The 20,372-nt window shown below is 37.7% G+C and overlaps 1 protein-coding gene across 2 annotated transcripts in view; it reads right to left on the reverse strand.

Annotated features, from left to right (window-relative positions):
- Positions 1-5,033: 5,033 nt before the first annotated feature.
- rspo2 (R-spondin 2) overlaps positions 5,034-20,372 on the reverse strand; it is a 61,094-nt gene continuing 45,755 nt past the window's right edge. For both annotated transcript variants that reach the window (XM_051865499.1, XM_051865500.1), the window contains exon 5: positions 5,034-6,349. In XM_051865499.1, the coding sequence (XP_051721459.1) occupies positions 6,228-6,349 (122 nt within the window). In that variant the 3' untranslated portion in view covers positions 5,034-6,227. The remainder of the gene's footprint in view (positions 6,350-20,372) is intronic.

Below are 20,372 nucleotides of genomic sequence, written 5' to 3' on the forward strand. Positions count from 1 at the left end.
TAAGGTTGAACCACTGTAGTCACATGAGCTGTTTTAAATATGTCTTTAGTACCTTAATTGTAAATTGACGTGCTGTCAATGGAGGCCTCACTGAGCCATCGGATTTTATCAAAAATATCTTAATTTGTGTTCCGAAGATGAACGAAGGTCTTACGGATGTGGAACATCATGAGGGTGAGTAATTAATGACAGAATTTTCATTTCTGGGTGAACTAACCCTTTAAGGTTAGTCTGAGACTAGATGGACAGAGACATAAAGATTATTTGATTGAAACATAATTTGAAAAAACGAAGAAAACAAAAGCATGACAGAAAGACAGATGTATGTATGTTTTGGCCATTGATAGCTGACATGGTAAGATGGACGGGCGGATGGACGGATGGTCTACTTCTACCTGCACATGGACATGCACAGCATTGTTTTTAGTGCATGACTCAATTTCTTTTCATTGATGGATTTATTCAAATGTGGGATTTTTTTTGGTCAGTATGAGCACCTCATTTCCCAAAATGACTGGGACTCTGGATAATATTTGTGTGAAAATGAATTATGCACTCCCTCTCTCAGTGATTTTGTATGTTTTGGGCATTGATAGTTGACAGATGGTAAAGTTGTAAGCAACACTATACGCCGGCAGACACTTTTGGCCTATAACATCGGAGCATATACAACCACCCAAGATCTCTCGCCAAAAAAAAGTCATTTTCAGCGAGAGGGCTAATGATCCCAGATTTCCTTTGCCTCGGTGGGCAACCAATGCCCCATTACACAGTTATTGAAAACAGCAAATTATTTCAACATTTATTGTCCCAGGCAAAGTTATTAATCCGGCGATGCAATGTCATAACTTCCATCTCCAGCATCTGCTTTGGAACAAATGTGTCATTCAGGCAGCAAACGTTCTGTACATGACAGAAAGATCATGAGAGGGAAATCGCATTGCACGAGAATGAGGACCACTAGCACTCAGGCCTCACAAACAGCATTTCCTGTTTGTGGTTCCACTTGTTCAGTCTTTGAAGTGTGCCGTAATAATAGAACCAAATGGAGCTAATGAAAACGCACTTGCCAGATTAAAAGGAAGCCATAGACTCAACTAGACCAGAACCTCATACCACAGGCAAACACACACACACCAGGAAAATACAGACATCCTCAGTATGATACTCCACCACATAGTTTACAGAAGTGGTTTTATGATGAAAAGAGAATCGCAAAATAGCAAGAGGAAATGGGCAACGCACACTTCTGATGTACAGGCATTAGATACATAACATTAGCATGTGCAGTGTGTCTTGGTCTGGATATAAATGATTACTTCACCCAAAAATAAACATTCTGTCATCATTTACTCACCCTTATGTTGCTCCGAACTTGGCTTTCTTCTGTGTAACACATAAGGGGACTGTTTTTTTTCACATTCAGTTACAGTTGATAGCAAGTGGAGCATTCAGTCTTTAAAGGTGAGGGACAAAGTGATTAAATTTTTTTTTTACTGACATTATTTTGCTCTAGTGCAACAAAAAAAATCACATACTCAGAATTAGTATCTGTTTTCTTTATAAATTAACAATTTCAAACAATGTACAAGTTTATAAGACAGTATGTAAGACTATGTGAAAAAAATATTCAATAAGCTACTCAATCAAAAGAGTAAACACAACTAAAAGCCAAGTCTACTTAGAATACTTAATTATACTTACATCTCGATGAAAAGATTGAGTCCAAGCGTGCAGCCATCTTTAGAATTTTGTCTTTGAACTTCCGTTTCTGCGGTAGCTGTCGATATTTCTATGGCATCGCTGTCAAAGAGTAAGCTGGTGAAGTTGATTTACTTTGTAGAGTTAACGAAAGTTATCATGAGCATTGTAATGTTTGAAGCGTATGTGATAACAAATGTCAGTAGACCGGGAAGATTTTAAAATGAGAGGTTCATAAATCCGTAAGATCGTACCTTTATGCTGTGGAAGACAGAACACAACGAGCGCGAAGCTAAAAAGAGGCGGGGCTACATAAGTCTTATAGGCTACGACTTTTCTGTCAGTAGCCTATAGCTCAAGTACACTTGAGTGTAATTTTAAGTAGCCTGTATTTCTGAGAAGTAGACCTACATAAAGTATATTTCTGAGACGTACATAAGAAGTAGACTAAAAAGTATACTTCCTTATTGTTAGTTTAAAAGAAGTATACTAATAGCACACTTGAATAAACTTCTTTTTTGTAAGGGATGATAAAATTTCAGCATTGGGATTAACTATTTAGAGAAAAGCGAAGACAAATACTTTATATTATATTATAATATATACAGTGGTGGTCAGAATTATTGGCACCCTTGGTAAATATGATCAAAGATGACTGTAAAAATAAATCTGCATTGCTTATCCTTTTGATCTTTAATTCATAAATTTAGCAAAAATATAACCTTTCATTGAAGGAAAAGAATTGAAAGTGGGGGGAAAATCACATTATGAAATAAATGTTTTTCTCCAAAACACGTTGACCACAATTATTGGCACCCTTTTATTCAATACTTTTTGCAGCCTTCTTTTGCCAAGATAACAGCTCTCTTTGCCTATAATGCCTGATGAGTTTGGAGAGCACCTGACAAGAGATCAGAGACCATTCGTTCATGCAGAATCTCTCCAGATCCTTCAGATTCCCAGCTCCATGTTGGTGCTTCTTCTCTTCAGTTCACTCCACTCATTTTCTTTAGGGTTCAGGTCAGGGGACTGGGATGGCCATGGCAGAAGCTTCTTTTTGTGCTCTGTGACACATTTTTGTGTTGGTCTTGATGTTTGTTTTGGATCATTGTCCTGATGGAAGATCCAATCACGGCCCATTATGGGATTTCTAGCAGAAGCGGTCAGGTTTTGATTTTTTATATGTTGGTATTTGATATAATCCATGATACCATGTATCTGAACAAGATGTCCAGGACGTCCAGCAGAAAAATAGGCCCACAACATTAAAGATCCAGCAGTATATTTAACCATGGGCATGGGGTACTTTTTATCCATGTGTGCACCAAACCCATCTGGTGGGTTTGCTGCTAAAAAAATCTCTTTTTTTAGTTTCGTCTAACCATAGAAGCCGGTCCCGTTTGAAGTTCCAGTCCTGTCTGACAACTGAATATGCTGGAGATTGTTTCTGGATGAGAGCAGAGGATTTTTCTTGAAACCCTCCTGAACAACTTGTGGGGATGTAGGTGCTGTTTGATAATTATTTTAGGCTTTCTGAGACTCAAGACTCAACTAATCTCTGCAATTCTCCAGCTGTGATCCTTGGAGAGTCTTTGGCCACTCAAACTTTCCTCCTCACCGCGCATTAGGACGATTTAGACACATGTCCTCTTCCAGGCAGATTTGTAACATCTTTAGTTGATTGGAACTTCTTAATTATTGCCCTGATAGTGGAAATGGGGATTTTCAATGCTTTAGCTTTTTTCTTACAGCGACTTTCTATTTTGTGAAGCTCAACAATCTTTTGCTGCACATCAGAACTATATCCTTTGGTTTTACTCATTGTGATGAATGATTAAGGGATTTGGCTTTTGTGTTTCCTCATGTTTTTACTCCTGTGGAACAGGAAGTCGTGGCTGGACAATTTCATGTTCATGATCACCCTGGTGTGCTAAAAAAAAAATGTAAATATGAATAGGAATATACTTCAGAGATATTTTACTCACAAAAAATTCTAGGGGTGCTAATAATTGTGGCCAACGTGTTTTGGAGAAAAACATTTATTTCACAATGTGATTTTCCCCCCACTTTCAATTCTTTTCCTTCAATGAAAGGTTAGATTTTTGCTAATTTTATGAATTAAAGATCAAAAGGATAAACAATGCAGATTTATTTTTAGTCATCTTTGTTCATATTTACCAATGGTGCCAATAATTCTGACCACCACTGTATTATAATATAACTACACACAGCAAAAATTATGTAACCTAGCGTTTTATTGTTTTTGGTGGTAGCCTATTCTCTTTAATGAATACACTTCAGTGTGCCTCTTTCTTGACTGTAAGTTTCCAGTTTGGTTTTGTGATGGTGTGGCCCCCGAGGTGACATCTGTGAGGAGTTCATTAACTTGTAACCCACAGCAGATGGGTGTTTATACACAGTAAGTTTACATATACATTGACTATGGAGAGTTTATGGGCCCCACTCCTACTTCAAAGATGGCCCAAATTGTACAGGTTTTAAAGCATAGTTTTGATTTGTTTTTGTCTCAATCAACATTTTTGTCCAGGTGTCTTTCAACATATTTATGAAGATAACGCATAAAACTGTGAAACATGCAACGTTAACTTAACAGTAATTGTGGAAAGATCTTTCACACTTTCCCTCTGGCACCAGCCGTATTTCTCTCCTACTTAATTCAAATTTAATGCAATGTACATTAGTATATGACTCTATGTACATCAATAATGATCATTCAATTCAAATGTAAGTTAAATTATTTAATTAAAAAAAATGCATTCCATTAATAAATGATTTATTAGTTTTCATTAAAATTTTGTTCATTTTGTGTAGGCCTACTTATTGTATATGCTTCTTATTCCCTTCTGGAAATAATTTCTAGGTTCACAGGTGCATTCGAATCTGGACGTCTGCTGTCTGACTCTTTGTACATGATAAATGGAGTCTGTTTGGAAGATCAGGCTTGTTTTGGTTTTTTCCCCAGAGGCAACGATTATACAGCATACAGCACACAGCACTAGGTTAATTGTCCGTGACTTAAATTAAACCGTTTTGGCAGAACCTACCTGAAGAAAATGTTTATTCATTTTCTTTCTGAGAGGTTGTTTGAAGTGGTTGCAGTGCCTGTAGCGACGGACAGAGTGATGCCATTTGCACCTGTCAGAAAGACTTACAGCTGCTCTGAATGATGTCGCATTCCAATAATGGCTCTATTCTCTGCTGCCAATTGGCCATATCTGTTGGTGTGCTGTGAAATGACAAATGTTACGTAATAGAGCTTTAGGGCTTGACGAGAGGTTGGCGAGGTTCTGAAAGCATACAAGGGCACGAAGTGCAACATGAACTGCGTTTTAATAGCACACAATATACACATTATCAATCAGTTGACGATATACTTCAGCTGCTGCAGGATGTGTGATCAACAAAAAGTACAAGATGTTAAACCAGGATTACACAGTGATTTTCTGAGGAACATTTACCAGCAAATCAGACACAATCGGTATCCACTGTTAGAGATATTTTGTATTGTTATAAGTGGTTGAAAGAATACTTCAGCACTGAGGAGTATCAGGTACAGAGACATAATTTTCACCAAACATAAAAATAATAATAATAATAATAATAATAAAAAAATGAATCAATAAATAAATCAATTATATACCATATAAATGTAAATGCTATGTGGAGGCTATGTTTTTTATTTAGCTTTTTTGTTCTTTTTAAATTCATTTAACTGTAGCTGGTATTATAACCCTTTACACATTTAAAAGCTGAAGGTGTCAATACTGAAAATACAGTAAGGTTTTTTTATATTTATCATCAATGTTACCATTATTAGATAAACTCACCGACTATGTACACATGAGTTTGTGGCCATGCTAGTTGAACAACTAAGATTCTTACCCACAATATACAGTTAAAGCATAAAGCGGTCTGGACGTAAACATCTTGTGCTGAGAATAATAATTTCGCAACTATGCATGGTTTGCAACATTGCTATGAAAAACAAAGTACCTATTTGACAAGAAAGGCCATACATGATGCACTCTGCCTTGATTTTTAAGGAAGGGGAATGGTGTAAATTGTACATAAATACAGATAAGTCTCTCTCTTGTTTTTCAGGGCATCATAATCAGTCAATCATCACGTAACCTTTCCGATCTCTTCTGCTCCTTTCGCCACTCTGTGCTCGTTCAACTCCTCCAGGTCTCCATGCCCAAGCTTTCTGTGCTTCCAGCTCAGTCTCTCTCTTCTTCCTCCTCAAACAGGACGAGATATGAGCTATATGAACAGCTGCTGTAGTGTTCCATGATATCACAGTGGGGTCATGGGTCGGGGGGACGTGTCACCGGTGAGGGAAGCAGCAGGAGGCACAGAGACACAGTGTGACCACATGAGTATGAATAATCCCTTTGGATGCGTGTGTGTGTGTGTGTGTTTTCATTTGGGTAGGTGTGTGTGGAGCGTGGCTAGCAGCTTTGTGGTCTTTGTTCCATTGTAAAGTCTTTTTTTTTCTTTCTTTTTTTTTACTGGGCAGCCCGAACAGAGGCGAGGTGGTCGCTGTGTTGGTTCTGGGCCCGGAACCGCAGCCTCTGCTTGTTGGACTTCTTCTTTTGGTCTTTGGTCCGGGGGCCCTTCCCCGAACCCCCTATAGCAAAACGGACAAGAAAGAAAAAACACATTAATTCTAGAAACTGTTGACTGGAAACAGACCCCCCCCCCCCCCCCCCCCCCCAAAACAAACAAACAAACAAAGCACTTAAAATAAGTACAGCTCTGATTTGCTCATTTTCTGATTCGTGATTAGGGGTATAGCAACCATTATGACATGTTACACCCATTTTTAATAATTTCTTAAAGGCTTTTTGAGTAATAATCAAGAAAAATAGTTTCAGGAAATTGATTAATATTCATGTTTAAAAGCATAATTAAGCCAGGCTAATCAAATCCCCACCCTCTGTGTCATTAAGGAGGAAACCACCTGGTTGTTTGAAATGTTTGAACTAAATTACACTGAAACTAAAAACATAACAAACATTACTGTTCAAAAGTTTGGGGTCAGTAAGATTTTTTTTTTTTTTATGTTTTTGAAAGTATCTTATGCTCACCAAGGATGCATTTATTTGATAAAAAAAATTCAGCAAAAACAGTAATATTGTGAAATATTATTACAATTTAAAATAACTGTTTTCTATTTAAATATATTTTAATGTACTTTATTCCTGTGAAGGCAAAGCTGAATTTTCAGCATCATTACTCCAGCCTCCAGTGTCACATGATCCTTCAAAAATCATTGTATAAATCATTGTATTTCCTTCAGAAATCATAATATGCTAATTTGGTGCTGAAGAAACATTTCTTATTTTTATCAAAGTTGAAAACAGTGCTGCTTAATATTTTAATGGAAACTGTGATACTTTACAAGGATTCTTTGTTGAACAGAAAGTTCAAAAGAACAGCGTTTATTTTAAAAAGAAATCTTTTGCAACAATATAAATGTCTTTACTGACACTTCTGGTAAATTAGATGAATCCTAAATAAAAGTATTAATGTCATAAAAGAAAATCCTAGCCTTTTGAATGAGAATGTCTCACAAAATACATCTCAGATAGATAGGTAGATGGATGGATAGATAGATAGATAGATAGATAGATAGATAGATAGATAGATAGATAGACAATTTTGTCTCATAACCATTTCATGCAGTGACATTTAAAGGGTTAAAATACTAAGCGAGACCTTTAACTGCCTGTAAATGATATTTTTAATGATTTAAAGACAAGCAGAACCCCAAACCAAATGAACCTTTCTTCACCCCTTCTCCCCTCCTCACACTCCAGTGGAGCAAAGTGCATAACACTCGTTCACTTCTCAGCCAGGCTTCTCAGACCAGAATTAATGCAAGCCAGGTGTCGCAGGCAAAGCATTCTGGGAAAGACTGTGTGGCATATCGCACACAACGAAGGGTGGCTTGCTAAATCCAACAGTGGCAAATAAGATAACGAGGTGCGTATGATTGAGTGTGTGTGTGAGTGTGTGAACGTTCGAAGGAGAAAGTGTGACTGAGAGGCACAGAAAATTTGTCAGCAGGGGGAAAAACGAGTCAGACTTGGATGCCGGGTGGTATCTGGATCCCGATCTGGCACACATTCTCCGCTAGCTGTGCTACGGTTCACATACAGGCTGCTGCAGAAAAGAATCTTTCTATAGTTGTATTTCAAGGCCTGGCTCACAGTCTTATTATTGCACTTGTTCAGGCCATTTAGCACCACAAAATGAGGCAAGGCTGCATAATGTGTGGTGACTTTATCTCAAGTGGGGCCTCTCTCTCGAACACGGTCCCAGCTCTTGGCTCGCTCGCAGCTGCCCGATTGCCATTCCCAGCCCCTAGATGTGAATTCTCAGAAAATGATTTTCTTAAGTGGAAACAACCCTGAGAAAATGGTCTCTTTTGGTGGCATGAGAAAAAAAATCTTAATCTTCCACCAGTAATTTCCTGCAATTAATACAATCGTTCTATTTTTGGGCCTTATTTCTTGCGGTCTCGCAATTTGGCACAATGCAAAAATGTTGTCTTTACACGACGGCTTGTTATGCCTTCAGAAACACCTCGAAAAGCCCTCTGGGTCCGATTTCACTGAACCGAATCTCCGTGCGCCTCACATAAAAACTACAGCAACAGCGAAACCGTTGAACCTCTTCGATAAATGTCGCTTCCAATTGCTCCAAGTGAGCTATAATGGATTTACTCAGGCGCAATATGCAAGTCCATAATGACCACAGGCAATATCTTTTCGTTTTCCATTTTAAGAGGCCATTTTGATTCAAAACTGTGTGCTTTATAAACAGTCTGCAATGCGATCAATTTGGGGGTGCAATTTGATGGCAGTACAGAGCAGAGGTCTACATTAAAAAGACCTATGTTGCAGGCCAGAGCACATATGTTCTTTCCTCCCAACCATTAGAACAATATCCTGTCTCATTAAGTTCTGTTTATAGTAGTGGAGAGCAGTGTGATTAACTAGAAAAGAACTAAACCTCAGGCTATGCCTCTTTGGCTGATCAAATCATTTCAAAGACATCAGTCAAAAGGACAGATTCTTCTAAAGGACTATTGTAGTAAATATTTGTCAAAGGCATTACAAGTTACCAAGATCCCAGCTAACAGGGAATGTTCTCAGAACTTTGGCTAACGTTCTGGCAAAGTTCTCTCAAAATTCTGAACAAACATTCTTCCAGTAACGTTAATAGAATGTTTGTTCAAAGTTATCTGGTCTTTAATAATGTTCTGAAAACGTTAGCCCAAAAACAATTTTTTTAACATTCAGAGAACATTCAGAAATAACGCTTTCTTAACTTGAAATATAGAGAACATATTTTTATGTACGTACCTGGATCCCTGTTTTTGGTGGCCAGTGTTGGGGAAAGTTACTTTTAACCCTTAAATGCATACCTCGGGTCTTTATCGACCCGGGACGTCGTTCACTACCCTCCTCCTCATTCATTTTTCAAAGTTAGACATTAACCTACTTAGTATTCCTCAATCAATTCATTACAAAGAATATAACAAGAAAAAAAATCATAAAATTATAAAGGAATGCCTGTTTTCCCATTCATTTTTTGTAAAAATTGTATAGAGTCGCTAACGACCCGAGGTGTGTATCAGTGTAAGTATATATTTTTTCTGCACAATAACAATTGAATCTTTGATGAGGGAATAAGCGCAATTCATATTTATTCCACAAGGTGGCAATGTCTGATACACAATGATGAAGTGACGTTTCATTCAGACAGAAAATGAAAGAATAGGCAAAACATGAAATGGCTCAGAGATTTACTGCAGAGCAAAGGACTGAATGCAATCAAATATGAGTGTCACTTTCACTGGATGGATCTGGTGAAGCTGTCACCGATCAAAATATTGATTTTAAAGATGCTGAAAATGACAGTTTTGAGAATTTGTTTGAGATCGCGAATGAGCTCATATTGGCGATCTCAAACATATTCTCAAAACTATCTTTTGCTGAATGTACTGGGAAATGAGCTCTGACGAGGATAGTAATGATGGCATAAAACATCTGCTCAAAATGAACCCTCCCAAGCTCCAAAAGGTAACAAAATATGCTTTATTTTATTCTTCTGTAATGGTTATTCTAATATTAGGGAAGTTTTATATTATCGCGACAGGTGGAAATCAATCTGTGATATAGATCCGGGTCGCTAAAGACCCGAATATGTAAGAATGACTGGCGAAACATTCATGCATTTAAGGATTAAAAGTAATGCATTACAATATTGCATTTCTCCCTAAAAAAAGTAACTAATTATGTAACACAATTAGTTACTTTTTATGGAAAGTAATGCATTACTTTACTAGTTACTTGAAAAAAGTAATCTGATTACATAACTCGTGTTTACTTGTAATGCGTTACCCCCAACACTGTTGGTGGCCTTTCCTAAGCTGGAAGTGTCCTTGGAAATGTCCTCTTTTTTTTTTATTGTGCATTTAAAAATGGAACTTGTTCATTTAAAAAATGGAATTTCATGTTTTTGGTGCACACAAGTTCTTTACAGTTCATAAGTGTGTTGATGTAATTTAGTATGACAGAGTATTATATACCATAGTTTATGACAGTACTATATTTGCCATGGTCAAAATACAGTAAACTGGTTGTCCTTTTTTGACTGGTTTCATCTTTTTTAATTTTTTTTTTTCATCAAAAAAAAAAAAAAAAAAAACAGTCAGATTTGCAGTTGAATCTACTGTAGAAATGCCTCTGATTTAATTTCAGAAATCTGTCTCAAGAAAATAGGGTCACATAGAAGTTCCTACAAGTAACCTTTTTCAATTACACATCCCACTGGATGTTCAAATCATCATTCATTTGTGAATTCTGAAAAAAAAATGCTGTTGGAAATTTCATAATATTTCATAACTGACAGCTAGAGGGCAACCAAAACTAACTGAAAGCCTTGTGTCTGTGCAGGTCAAAACCTGAAGTGGAAAATCATATCAAGATGTCTGCAACTATTTAATGCGCCTCAACCTGAATTGATGTCAGGCACACGATTGTTTGAATTAGGACCGTGTTTTCAGTTTTGATCTGATATTTGCAATTAATTGCCAAGTTCAATTAGCAAGGTTCACAGAGTGAGGTCAAGACAACACTGCCTTTCGCTACAACCCCACATTTTGAATTACCGCGAAGAGACGTGAGGGGAAAAACTGATGTGTTTTAGCATTTCTGATTGGGAAAGCTGAAAGCAAACATATGCCAGAATGGTTTTTATCTATAAACACTGGTTCCTTTTTTTCAGTGGAATTAAAAAAAGAAATCTTTCCGACACTGATTGCTTTCCTTTTGTAGATAAAATAAGCATCTGCCAAAAGACACTCAGTTTTACATGACTTTCAGCATCAAACAAATAAACAAGTTAGTGCTAATCAGAAACAGTGTGCTTGTGTGCGCCCTAATGTTCCGATATCTGCACGGAAAATTGATTACCATTCCTTGGCAACAAAAGAGAGAGTTTTCCCATGAGTGTATGAGTGTCAAGAAAAGAAAGCAAAGCAAAGCAAAGAGAACACAGGTGTAAGCTGAAACACATTCTGTAATGTATGTCCACGTGATTTCCTCATAACTTTCTTTCTTCTCCTGGTTTCTGCCACACGCATGGATATGATCTGCTGAAACACCTGGCAATGTGAAACGGTAGACCGCTGGGTGGAAGTTCCACTCCCAACCACAAATTCCTTCAGCGCGTGATTTGACATATTACTCTCTCCTTTCAATCCTCTACCTGGCTCTGACTGCATGTGTTTATTTTCTTTCATGTCATCAAAATACCACATAATATCAAATAAATGTTAGGGGTTTTTTTTTTATTATCAAGATAAAAAACTCTAATCACATGCTTGTGAAGCTAGAGCATGGCGCTAACAACACCAAGGCCATGGGTTTGAATCCCAGGAAATGTAATTTATTCCTGTGATGGCAAAGCTGAATTTTCAGCATCATTACTCCATCTTCAGTGTCACATGTTCCTTCAGAAATCATTCTAATATGCTGATTTAGTACTCAATTATAATCAAGTATTACTGGTGCTCAATTATTAATAATGATTAATATAATTATTATTATAAAACTATAATATATTTTAAATTATACATTACATTATTTTTTATAACAAATGCATATAAATATATATATACATAAATATTATAAATAAATATGAATACTTAAATATATAATAAATTAAACATATATAACATATTTTATGCCAAATGCATATCAATATTCTCTAATGTTTATTTGTAAGTTAATTAATTTGAATATTTAATATAATATAATATAATATGAGAACAAAATACAGTAATGTTGATCCTTTGAAATGATAAAAAAATATATATATTCCTGTTAGACTGCATTAGAAAAGGCTTCTCCTTAACAATTAAAAAAGTGTTCAAGTATTTAAATTCATTTAAAGTATTTAAAGTTTTTTCCTGCCCAAATAGTGGCAAAATGCATAAAAAGGTCCCATATCCCATCTAGGCCTGGCATTGACCTCCTGAAAAGACACTGAAGAGGCCCGTGACCAAATGAAAAGACGTCCTTCCAGCCTTAAAATCTAACCCAAAGTGACTTCATCTGCATGACTCAAGTAGTTCAGGAATCGAAAGACCTAATCTTATCAGCACAGCATGTGGTTTAAAGAAATCGATGCCTGACCTCAGGAAAGCATTACGAGCGAGCGGTAAATGGGCCTCTCTGCGAAGGTTCTTCTTCTGCTTCGAACGTTCTCATCTTTCAAGGGATCAACAATTAATAATTGCCTTCTCTGCTGATCCTTAATCTCATCCACTACCCCCACCACCCCCCAAAAACAGAAGAATTAAAGAGAGAATGAGGAGGAAAGACACAAAATGGAAAACAGGGCATGAGGCTTCTTGTGGAAGTAAAAGATGATAAAGCTGCTGTTTTGGTGGTCCATCATTTTCATAAAGACACCAAACGCAAAGTCATTATTTGTGAGTGAAGGAGAGGACCACTGGCGCCAGCAAGATTTGATTTCAGTGGCAGAAATTGGATTAGCAGCCATTAAGGGCCTCCTAACACATACATTTATAATGCTGTGAAGAGATGCATAACTGCAACCAGCTCCCCTTGACTTACACTGTGGACTATGTGTCTGGAAGGAGATCCAGTGAACCTGGCAGAACACAGAAGGGGAATTCACTAAACAGTTGTGTCAGTTTTACACAGCATTTCAGCACAAAACCATGTTTTATGCACTACCACTGCAATCCAGTTTTACTGGTCTCATAATGTCTTGTTTCTAAATAAATTAAGCTAATTATAAATTATGCCTTTTTTCAAAGGTCAGAACTAATTCCCCGGTGCAATTAATGTTGTAATTAACCAAATTTAATGATGTGCCTTTTATAATCATCATAGCAGCAGTTATTCATCAGATGTTAGGAGATCAAAAAAATAAAGAAAAGAAAAGAAAAGAAAGAAAAGAAAAGGCTCTGCTTATTATCAGATAAATTACAAAATTATTTTATTCAAGTCCCTGCAATTAATTTTATGATCTCTTCATTTTATTATTTTTTATATTGGAATATTATAGTGGCACTATATTGTAGTATTTCAAATATAGTATTAAAATTGTTTATTAAAAAAAAAAAAAAAAAAAAAAAAAAAAACAGCATTTTGAACAAAAAGTTGAGAAAAACGCATTTTTGTCAAATACTACATTCGGAACGATGATCAAAACATAGATGGAGTAGATCGAGTCCATCAACACCCCCAGAGCTTCACAGTCCTACACCTCATCCTGAGTAGACATTTCATTCGGTAACGTTTTTGATTTAAATGTTTGATGATTGCGTTATTTTAAACTTGCATAAGCAATGCTTTTATCGCTTGTTTCTGCTGTGTTTTGATCCAGAGATTCTGTACTGATTCTGTGTAACAGCGCCCCCTACCATATAACAGTGAAAACATGAATTGCCGGAAATTTACGTCAATGGTGGGAAAGCGTGGTGTCATAAATGACTGAAAATTCTGTTAATGGCGGGGAAAAAGTTAAGTTTTTAAAAGAAATAGGCGGACATTTTTTACAGTGTAGTAGCTTCAATGCAGTTAGTGACTTTTTGGTAGCAGCTTGTAGTGTTTTTCAAAAAGGTAACTACTGTAAATTATGATTATCTTGTAGCTTAATTTACAGTTTCAAAGCAGCTTCCCCAACACTTCCCTGAGAAGACGATCCTTTATAGGTAGAAGTCCATCTTGCTAACCAGCTGACAAGAAGCTTCTCTGCACAGTGTCACTTAGCCTAACAAGGTTACTCTGAATCATACTTCTCTCCCCTCCTCTCTCTTCTCTCTCTCCCTCTGAAGCTCTGCTTACTATCAGAAGGAATGATTTAAAACACATGCATTCCGAACTCAAAGCTAATGTTGAGATTAGATGGGTCATTATTGTCTTAATTCTGCTCAACTGTAGAAGTGTAGAGAGATTAAGGAGCAGGTGAGTGTGCCGCATTGGTTCTTTGAAGATATCCACGATGATATGTCCACTACCATTAGATCATCATCTTTAGCACAAAAACACACATGACTGGTGCAGTGATTTATCTGATGGTTACTACTGCGCTGTTATCAGGTCATGGGCCAGAGCTGAACTGGAAAAGTCTGAACACATTATCTTTAATGCAATACAAATAATGCATCCAGACTTTTCCCAGATCAGACCTAGATATCATTTAAGACTGATGTATTTTTTGTCACTTTATAGATGATAGTGTAAATGATTGTACATCAACATAAGCACTGTAGCTCAATATGTTGCAGCCTGTACTCTAACCGCAAAGCAGCTGATCTAGCCTGCATTTCATCAAAAATTAAGAATGATAAAAGGACCTATGATAAAAATAATTAATATTTTTGTCTGGTTTTCCAGGAAAACTTTCAAAGCATCCTGAAAACAAGATACAGTTATTTTGGGAGCAAGATTGCAGAACACACTGAAACTTCTTTTCAGAGAATATATATTGAATATTCATTTTTTAACCCATTGCCCAACTGCTTTTTTTGTTTCAAGTATAAATCCAGCAAAATTAGTGATATTTATGCTTTAAACAAGACAAAACAAATCTCTAATGGGCAGTGTTGAATACCAAGTCATATAATCTTGAAGAATTGTGCTACAACTTAAAAAGTGTTCTTGTTTTAAGGATGCTTCAATATTTTAGCTGGAAACAAAAGACCCAAATACAGTTACACTTTATTTCAAATGTCCACTTTAGACAGTCTACTAACTATACATAACTTTGCAACTACATGTCAACCAACTCTCATTAATTTGCAACTACATGTCAACAACTCTCATTAATTTGCAACTACATATTAACTAACTCTCATTAGAGTAGTAAACTGTTAGGGTTAGTAGAATAAGTTGACATGTACTCGCAAAGTTACTTATAGTCGGTAGAATGTCTGTTGGGAGACCATCAAAATAAAATGTAAGCAGATATTGAGCAAGTCAGTCTACTAATGCTCTAATGACTGGTAGTTGACATGTAGTTGCAAAGTTACTTATAGTTTAGTCTCAAGTAGCCAGACCTTCAGACTGATGGTCAGGACTCCATAGCAGCTTTCATTGGCCAAGGACCGCCCAAGAGCCCATCTGACTGACATGTAAAGCAACCAATCAAAGTTTGTCTTGTTCAGCGTTTTGGCGTCACAACGGCTTAGTTTCCAGGTGGCACGTCTCCTGGAAATCCTGGAGAATTCAACCAATCAGATGAAGTGAAGTGTTTCCCATTTTGTGCACCGTATGCATCAACGGTCCATAGGTATGACGTCTAAGGCTGAGACTACTTATAGTTAGTAGAATGTCTCAAGTTTTATAATTAAAAAAAAAAACCTAGTAAATCCATAGAGATGTTAATTAAGGCAGATATATTATTCTGACCAATGTGTAGCCTGATTACAAATATGTATCATTCTATTTAGAATTCAGTCAATCACCTGCAGACTTGCAGAGTGATGTCCACTACGAGTTACCACAGCGATGCCAGCTGCCCTCTACGCCACACACAGAAGCTGATATGCCTGCCACCGCAAACCCATAGAGAAGGCTGCAAAACAACTTCTGTGGTCTCCTATCTCACTGCCTGACTCACTCCCACATCTGGGCATAAGTACATAGAGCTGTAGTCTTGTGTCCCTCAGAAAATGAGGCGTAATTAGCTTTAGTTTCATTTAATTACTGCCTAAATGTTATGTTACATTTCTGACGAACGACATAAAAAGCTTCCACAGCTTTATCAAAGAGAACCTCTGTGCTATTTTAGCAAGCATCCAATGCTATTACCAACCAGGAGTGAGAAAACGGCAGTAGGATGATAAAAAAAAGATCAAGGGAATACCATATATTCATAATTTGTGTCACATGCCACAATTTTATAAATCATTTCTGATAAGGCAAATGATGGCTACAGCCGAGGTAAAACTATTTGGTTTTTCTGGAGTCGCTTAAGTGTATTCAAAACTTCAGCGCCTCGCTTTGATCTGTCAGATTTACGTAAACATCTGTTTCGTGCTGATAGAACGGAGGAATGATATACCAGGAGTGGTTCTTATCAAATCAGCTATCATCGGATTGCGAGGAAAGGAACTGATGTGCTGTTCTACTCGCCCAGGCATTTTGTGATTAACATCGGAATGTTTAGTGTATTAAGAACATCTTTTGTTTATATGTACAAAAAAAAAAAAAAAAAAAAACGGTTGCTACAATTAGCTTATGATTAAGGCTTCTGTCTTTGCTGACCTACAAACCGGCAGGAAAATGTCTTGTCCCTGGAATCCATCACTTTTCGCTCACTCCGGGAGTGCACAACTGTACGAGTACTGTATGTTTAAAATGTTTGTCCTGAAAATGGAACAAAAAAAAAAAAGAAAAAAAGAAGAAAAAAATTCAACAGCTTTGCCAAGGATGTGACCTCGTCACACTACAATTACACAAACTATTTGATGGAACATTTGTTTTCGATTTCACTCCTGAAGCTGCATTTCCTGCGAGTGCTGTGGGTGATGGGAAGTACAGCCTATATGTGGGTGCGTCATGGCAAATGAGAACATCGTAGCCCCCTTATATAGGGGCCAAACTTTCATGTACTGTACATATGGATGCAGAGGTACAACTATTTTACACCACGATGTGCGGTTGTCCTGGCAGGAGAGCGAACATTCATTATTGTGGAGTTGTGGGAAACATTTGGGGCCACCGCCACCACTGGGGCTTTTCAAACAGGGGTCCATGTTAAATTCATACAATCTAATCTGTTCCTTATATAAATACACACCGAGGCACAGCCATACTATAAAGCAAACCTGTAGGCTACATCTTGTGTCGAGAACGTACCTGTCATAGCCCTGTCTGGGCCATATGTGTTTCTGAGCTATACACCCGACCGTTTCAGATCTGTTTGCTCCCCAGGGGCGCTTCTGGAGGATGTAAGAGGAAATTGTGTAGCAATGATGTGTTCTTTATATCTCATTTCAAAAACAAGGCCTTCAATCTCCATCTCCAAAGGGGAACGGAGAGGAAATCTGCCTCGTGTCTCCAGGAACCAAGCGGGTTTCTACATAAAGAGGAAGTGCCCATGAGGCAGACGAGCTGTGCCAAATCAGACAGGCTTACACACTAAATCTGAAGAGAGTAGTGTGCGAGTGTGTGTTTTCGAGGGCAGGGACCCTCTGTGAAATGCTTCAAGTCAAGGGCGTCACGCCTGCTTTCCTTTCCTTACCTCAATTTATGAAATTCCCTTCAAAGAGCTTTCATCGGTCTAAATGGTGTGCTTGTATCCTTTCGAGACAACTTGACTTTAAAGAACAGCACTAGAAACTTTTGTGCTTGCATCTGTGGGCCTATGGGGCTGTGAGGTGTGTTTATTGATTTGAGGATCTAGGTACAAAGGTTCCTGTCAACCCAAAACCACTCACCTGAGTGAAACTGACAGCTTTTATCGTCTACCTATGGAGCCGCCCCGGTGCCAGTAATTCCCCTGGTTCTACTACAGTACTTCTGCTAAGGTCTTTCAAGGCCCAACAGGGTCAGGAGTTTCACACCGCAGCAATGGTTAGAAAAACAGGAACATGTCAGGGAAAAGATCCAAAAGTAACTTGAGGTAGCAGGGATTTGTCCTACATCCAGGAATTGGGTATAAATACTGGGATATGGGGACTTGGGACCTGGATGAACATTGAGAGGCAAACAAACCAGCTAAAAGTGGGTAGGTTGGGGGGGAGGGGTATACTAAGAGGACTTCTTTCACTGCCGTAAGGCAACTACTGAAATTACGGTCCTGAATAAAATCTGCATAAATTCAGCATAAAGAAAACTAGAGTTTCTACCCAGAGCAACTGCACCATTTTAATAGGAAATTTGAGGGTATTTTTAACTTAAAACTAGGGTTGGGCAGATTTAAGAACTGAAGAACTAATTGGCTAAAGAATTGGCTAGTTTTATTAATTATTAATTGAAATAAACCAATTCAAATTCAGGAACTGAACTGGAAGTTAAAATAATTCTCAATTCAGTTCCAAATAGTGCACACGCCCATTTACAGCCCATCTGTTTATTTTGTTGAATTTACCCAATTGCAAATTGACACAGTCTCTTTTGGCTATTCCCTGCTGGGTGTATGCAAGCTTGGATGTACAAACACCTAAAAACACATGCATTCAGCAGCAAACGACACTTTGTTTTGTCTGGGTGTCTGTTTCGTTGGTCCAAGCCGCTGGATGTGATTGGGTCAGAAGCCACAGCTTCCCTCAGTATCGTGAGGCTCTGATTACAAGCTGTGATGTCTCAATAAAAATGCCCGAGAGAGGACAGAAGATTTTAGCGGTTGAGTTGGTGCAACTGTGCACCAGATGTTGAAAGTCATACCCCGCTCCCAGCTAGCCCCGAAGAGGGGGTGGTCTTGGACATGCCAGTGTCCCACTGATATTGCGGGTACATGAAACGGAACCTCGGCATACACACTATCAAAAGTTGAGCTTATACATTAGTGCTTATGTGTGGGAATGTATGAATGCATGTTTATTGAAGGCTGTGTGGAGGAAGTGTCTTGCCTGTCATGTGTGATGTGTGTACGGCTGTTGTGTGCGTCTGTGGAGATGAAAGCATGTGTGGGGCCTTGCGGAAGGGCTTGCAGTGGGCTACGCAGAGGCCTGGAAGACAGAAGGACCACATTCAAATGGCAAACAATGAATGACTGCAGCCTAATTTGAGTAATAATAAAACTCTGATGCTATCATGAGACAAAATAACAGCTGAAAGTCACTGTCGCTAGAATGTATATTGTGAAATAAACATGGACTGCCTTAATTTGTATCTCAACTGGTAGAGCATGAAAGAAGGAAGGAAGGAAGGAAGGAAAGAAGGAAGGAAAATATATATAAAAAAATATAAAAGCAGCTATATATTTCAATAAATCCCCATTTATACTGTGTAATTGTGAAGACAGACAGACAGACAGACAGACAGACAGATAGATAGATAGATAGATAGATCCCCTCACCCCAGTCTCTCTTTCACAGGACTCCACATTTATGGCTCATGCCTGTGGAATGACGACGGATTCTCCATATAAAAGCCGGCGGGATCATGGGGTGTTTCAAATATTGCTCTCTGAAGACAGTTGCTGACAGAATGACGGGGCCATATTTATTTTGGTCAGGGAGCAGGGCACTTTGTGGGGAGTTAATCAGAGACTCCTCTCTCACCCCTACAAGGAATGTAACTGTGAAGAAAAAAGTGAAAAAGACGGCCCAGGACTACTGGTAATGACTTTCGCTCTTTGTGGAAGATTTAGCACCGGCAGAACTCTTCAGAGATCACATTTAGGCAGAGAGTGTCACGTAAATTGTACAGCAGGTGAGACGCTGCCTGAACTGATGCACTCCCTGACTGACAGCTATGACTTTTACATGGCTTCTGACTTGAATGACCTGGTCTCTCCAGTAGGGAATATAATTTTTTTCCAATTCTCAAAAGCTGCAATCTTCTGCTTAATCAAGGGGGCAATCAAACTGACTTTAAAGTTAGAGGGTACTATGTAAACACAGTGATAAACATCCAGCAAATTCTGGAGTGAGAACGAGACTCATCATGAAGCTCAATAGTTTGCAAGCTACACATGTGGCTTGTTAGCAAAGCTAGATAAGCAGATGGTCGCTTTGATTATTACTCATTCTCCAAACCTTCAAAAGCTTGTAGATCTAAAAAAGTATGGAAGCCCTTTTCCACTTGAGTAAAAAATAAAAAAGTATATTGTTAAATAAACTCTAAAATAATAAATTATGTCACATTGTAAAATATAAAGTCATGTGAGATATTATGTCACAATTATGAGCAGCAATAAAGTCACAATTGTGGGATATACATTGTCACAATTTTGAGCAATAAGTTCGCAATTGTGAGGTATAATGTCAATTATGAGATATAAAGTTTCATTTTGAGATTTAAATTCACAATTACAAAAAAACTTAAACATCAAATTATGAAATATGGTTCATTTTTACAATGGGACAATTGGAAGAAATTAAGACAATTACAATAGAAGTTACGTTTTAATTTTGATGGAAAAGAGCTTAC

Source organism: Ctenopharyngodon idella, chromosome 16 (genome assembly GCF_019924925.1).
Source record: "Ctenopharyngodon idella isolate HZGC_01 chromosome 16, HZGC01, whole genome shotgun sequence".
Classification (NCBI taxonomy): domain Eukaryota; kingdom Metazoa; phylum Chordata; class Actinopteri; order Cypriniformes; family Xenocyprididae; genus Ctenopharyngodon; species Ctenopharyngodon idella.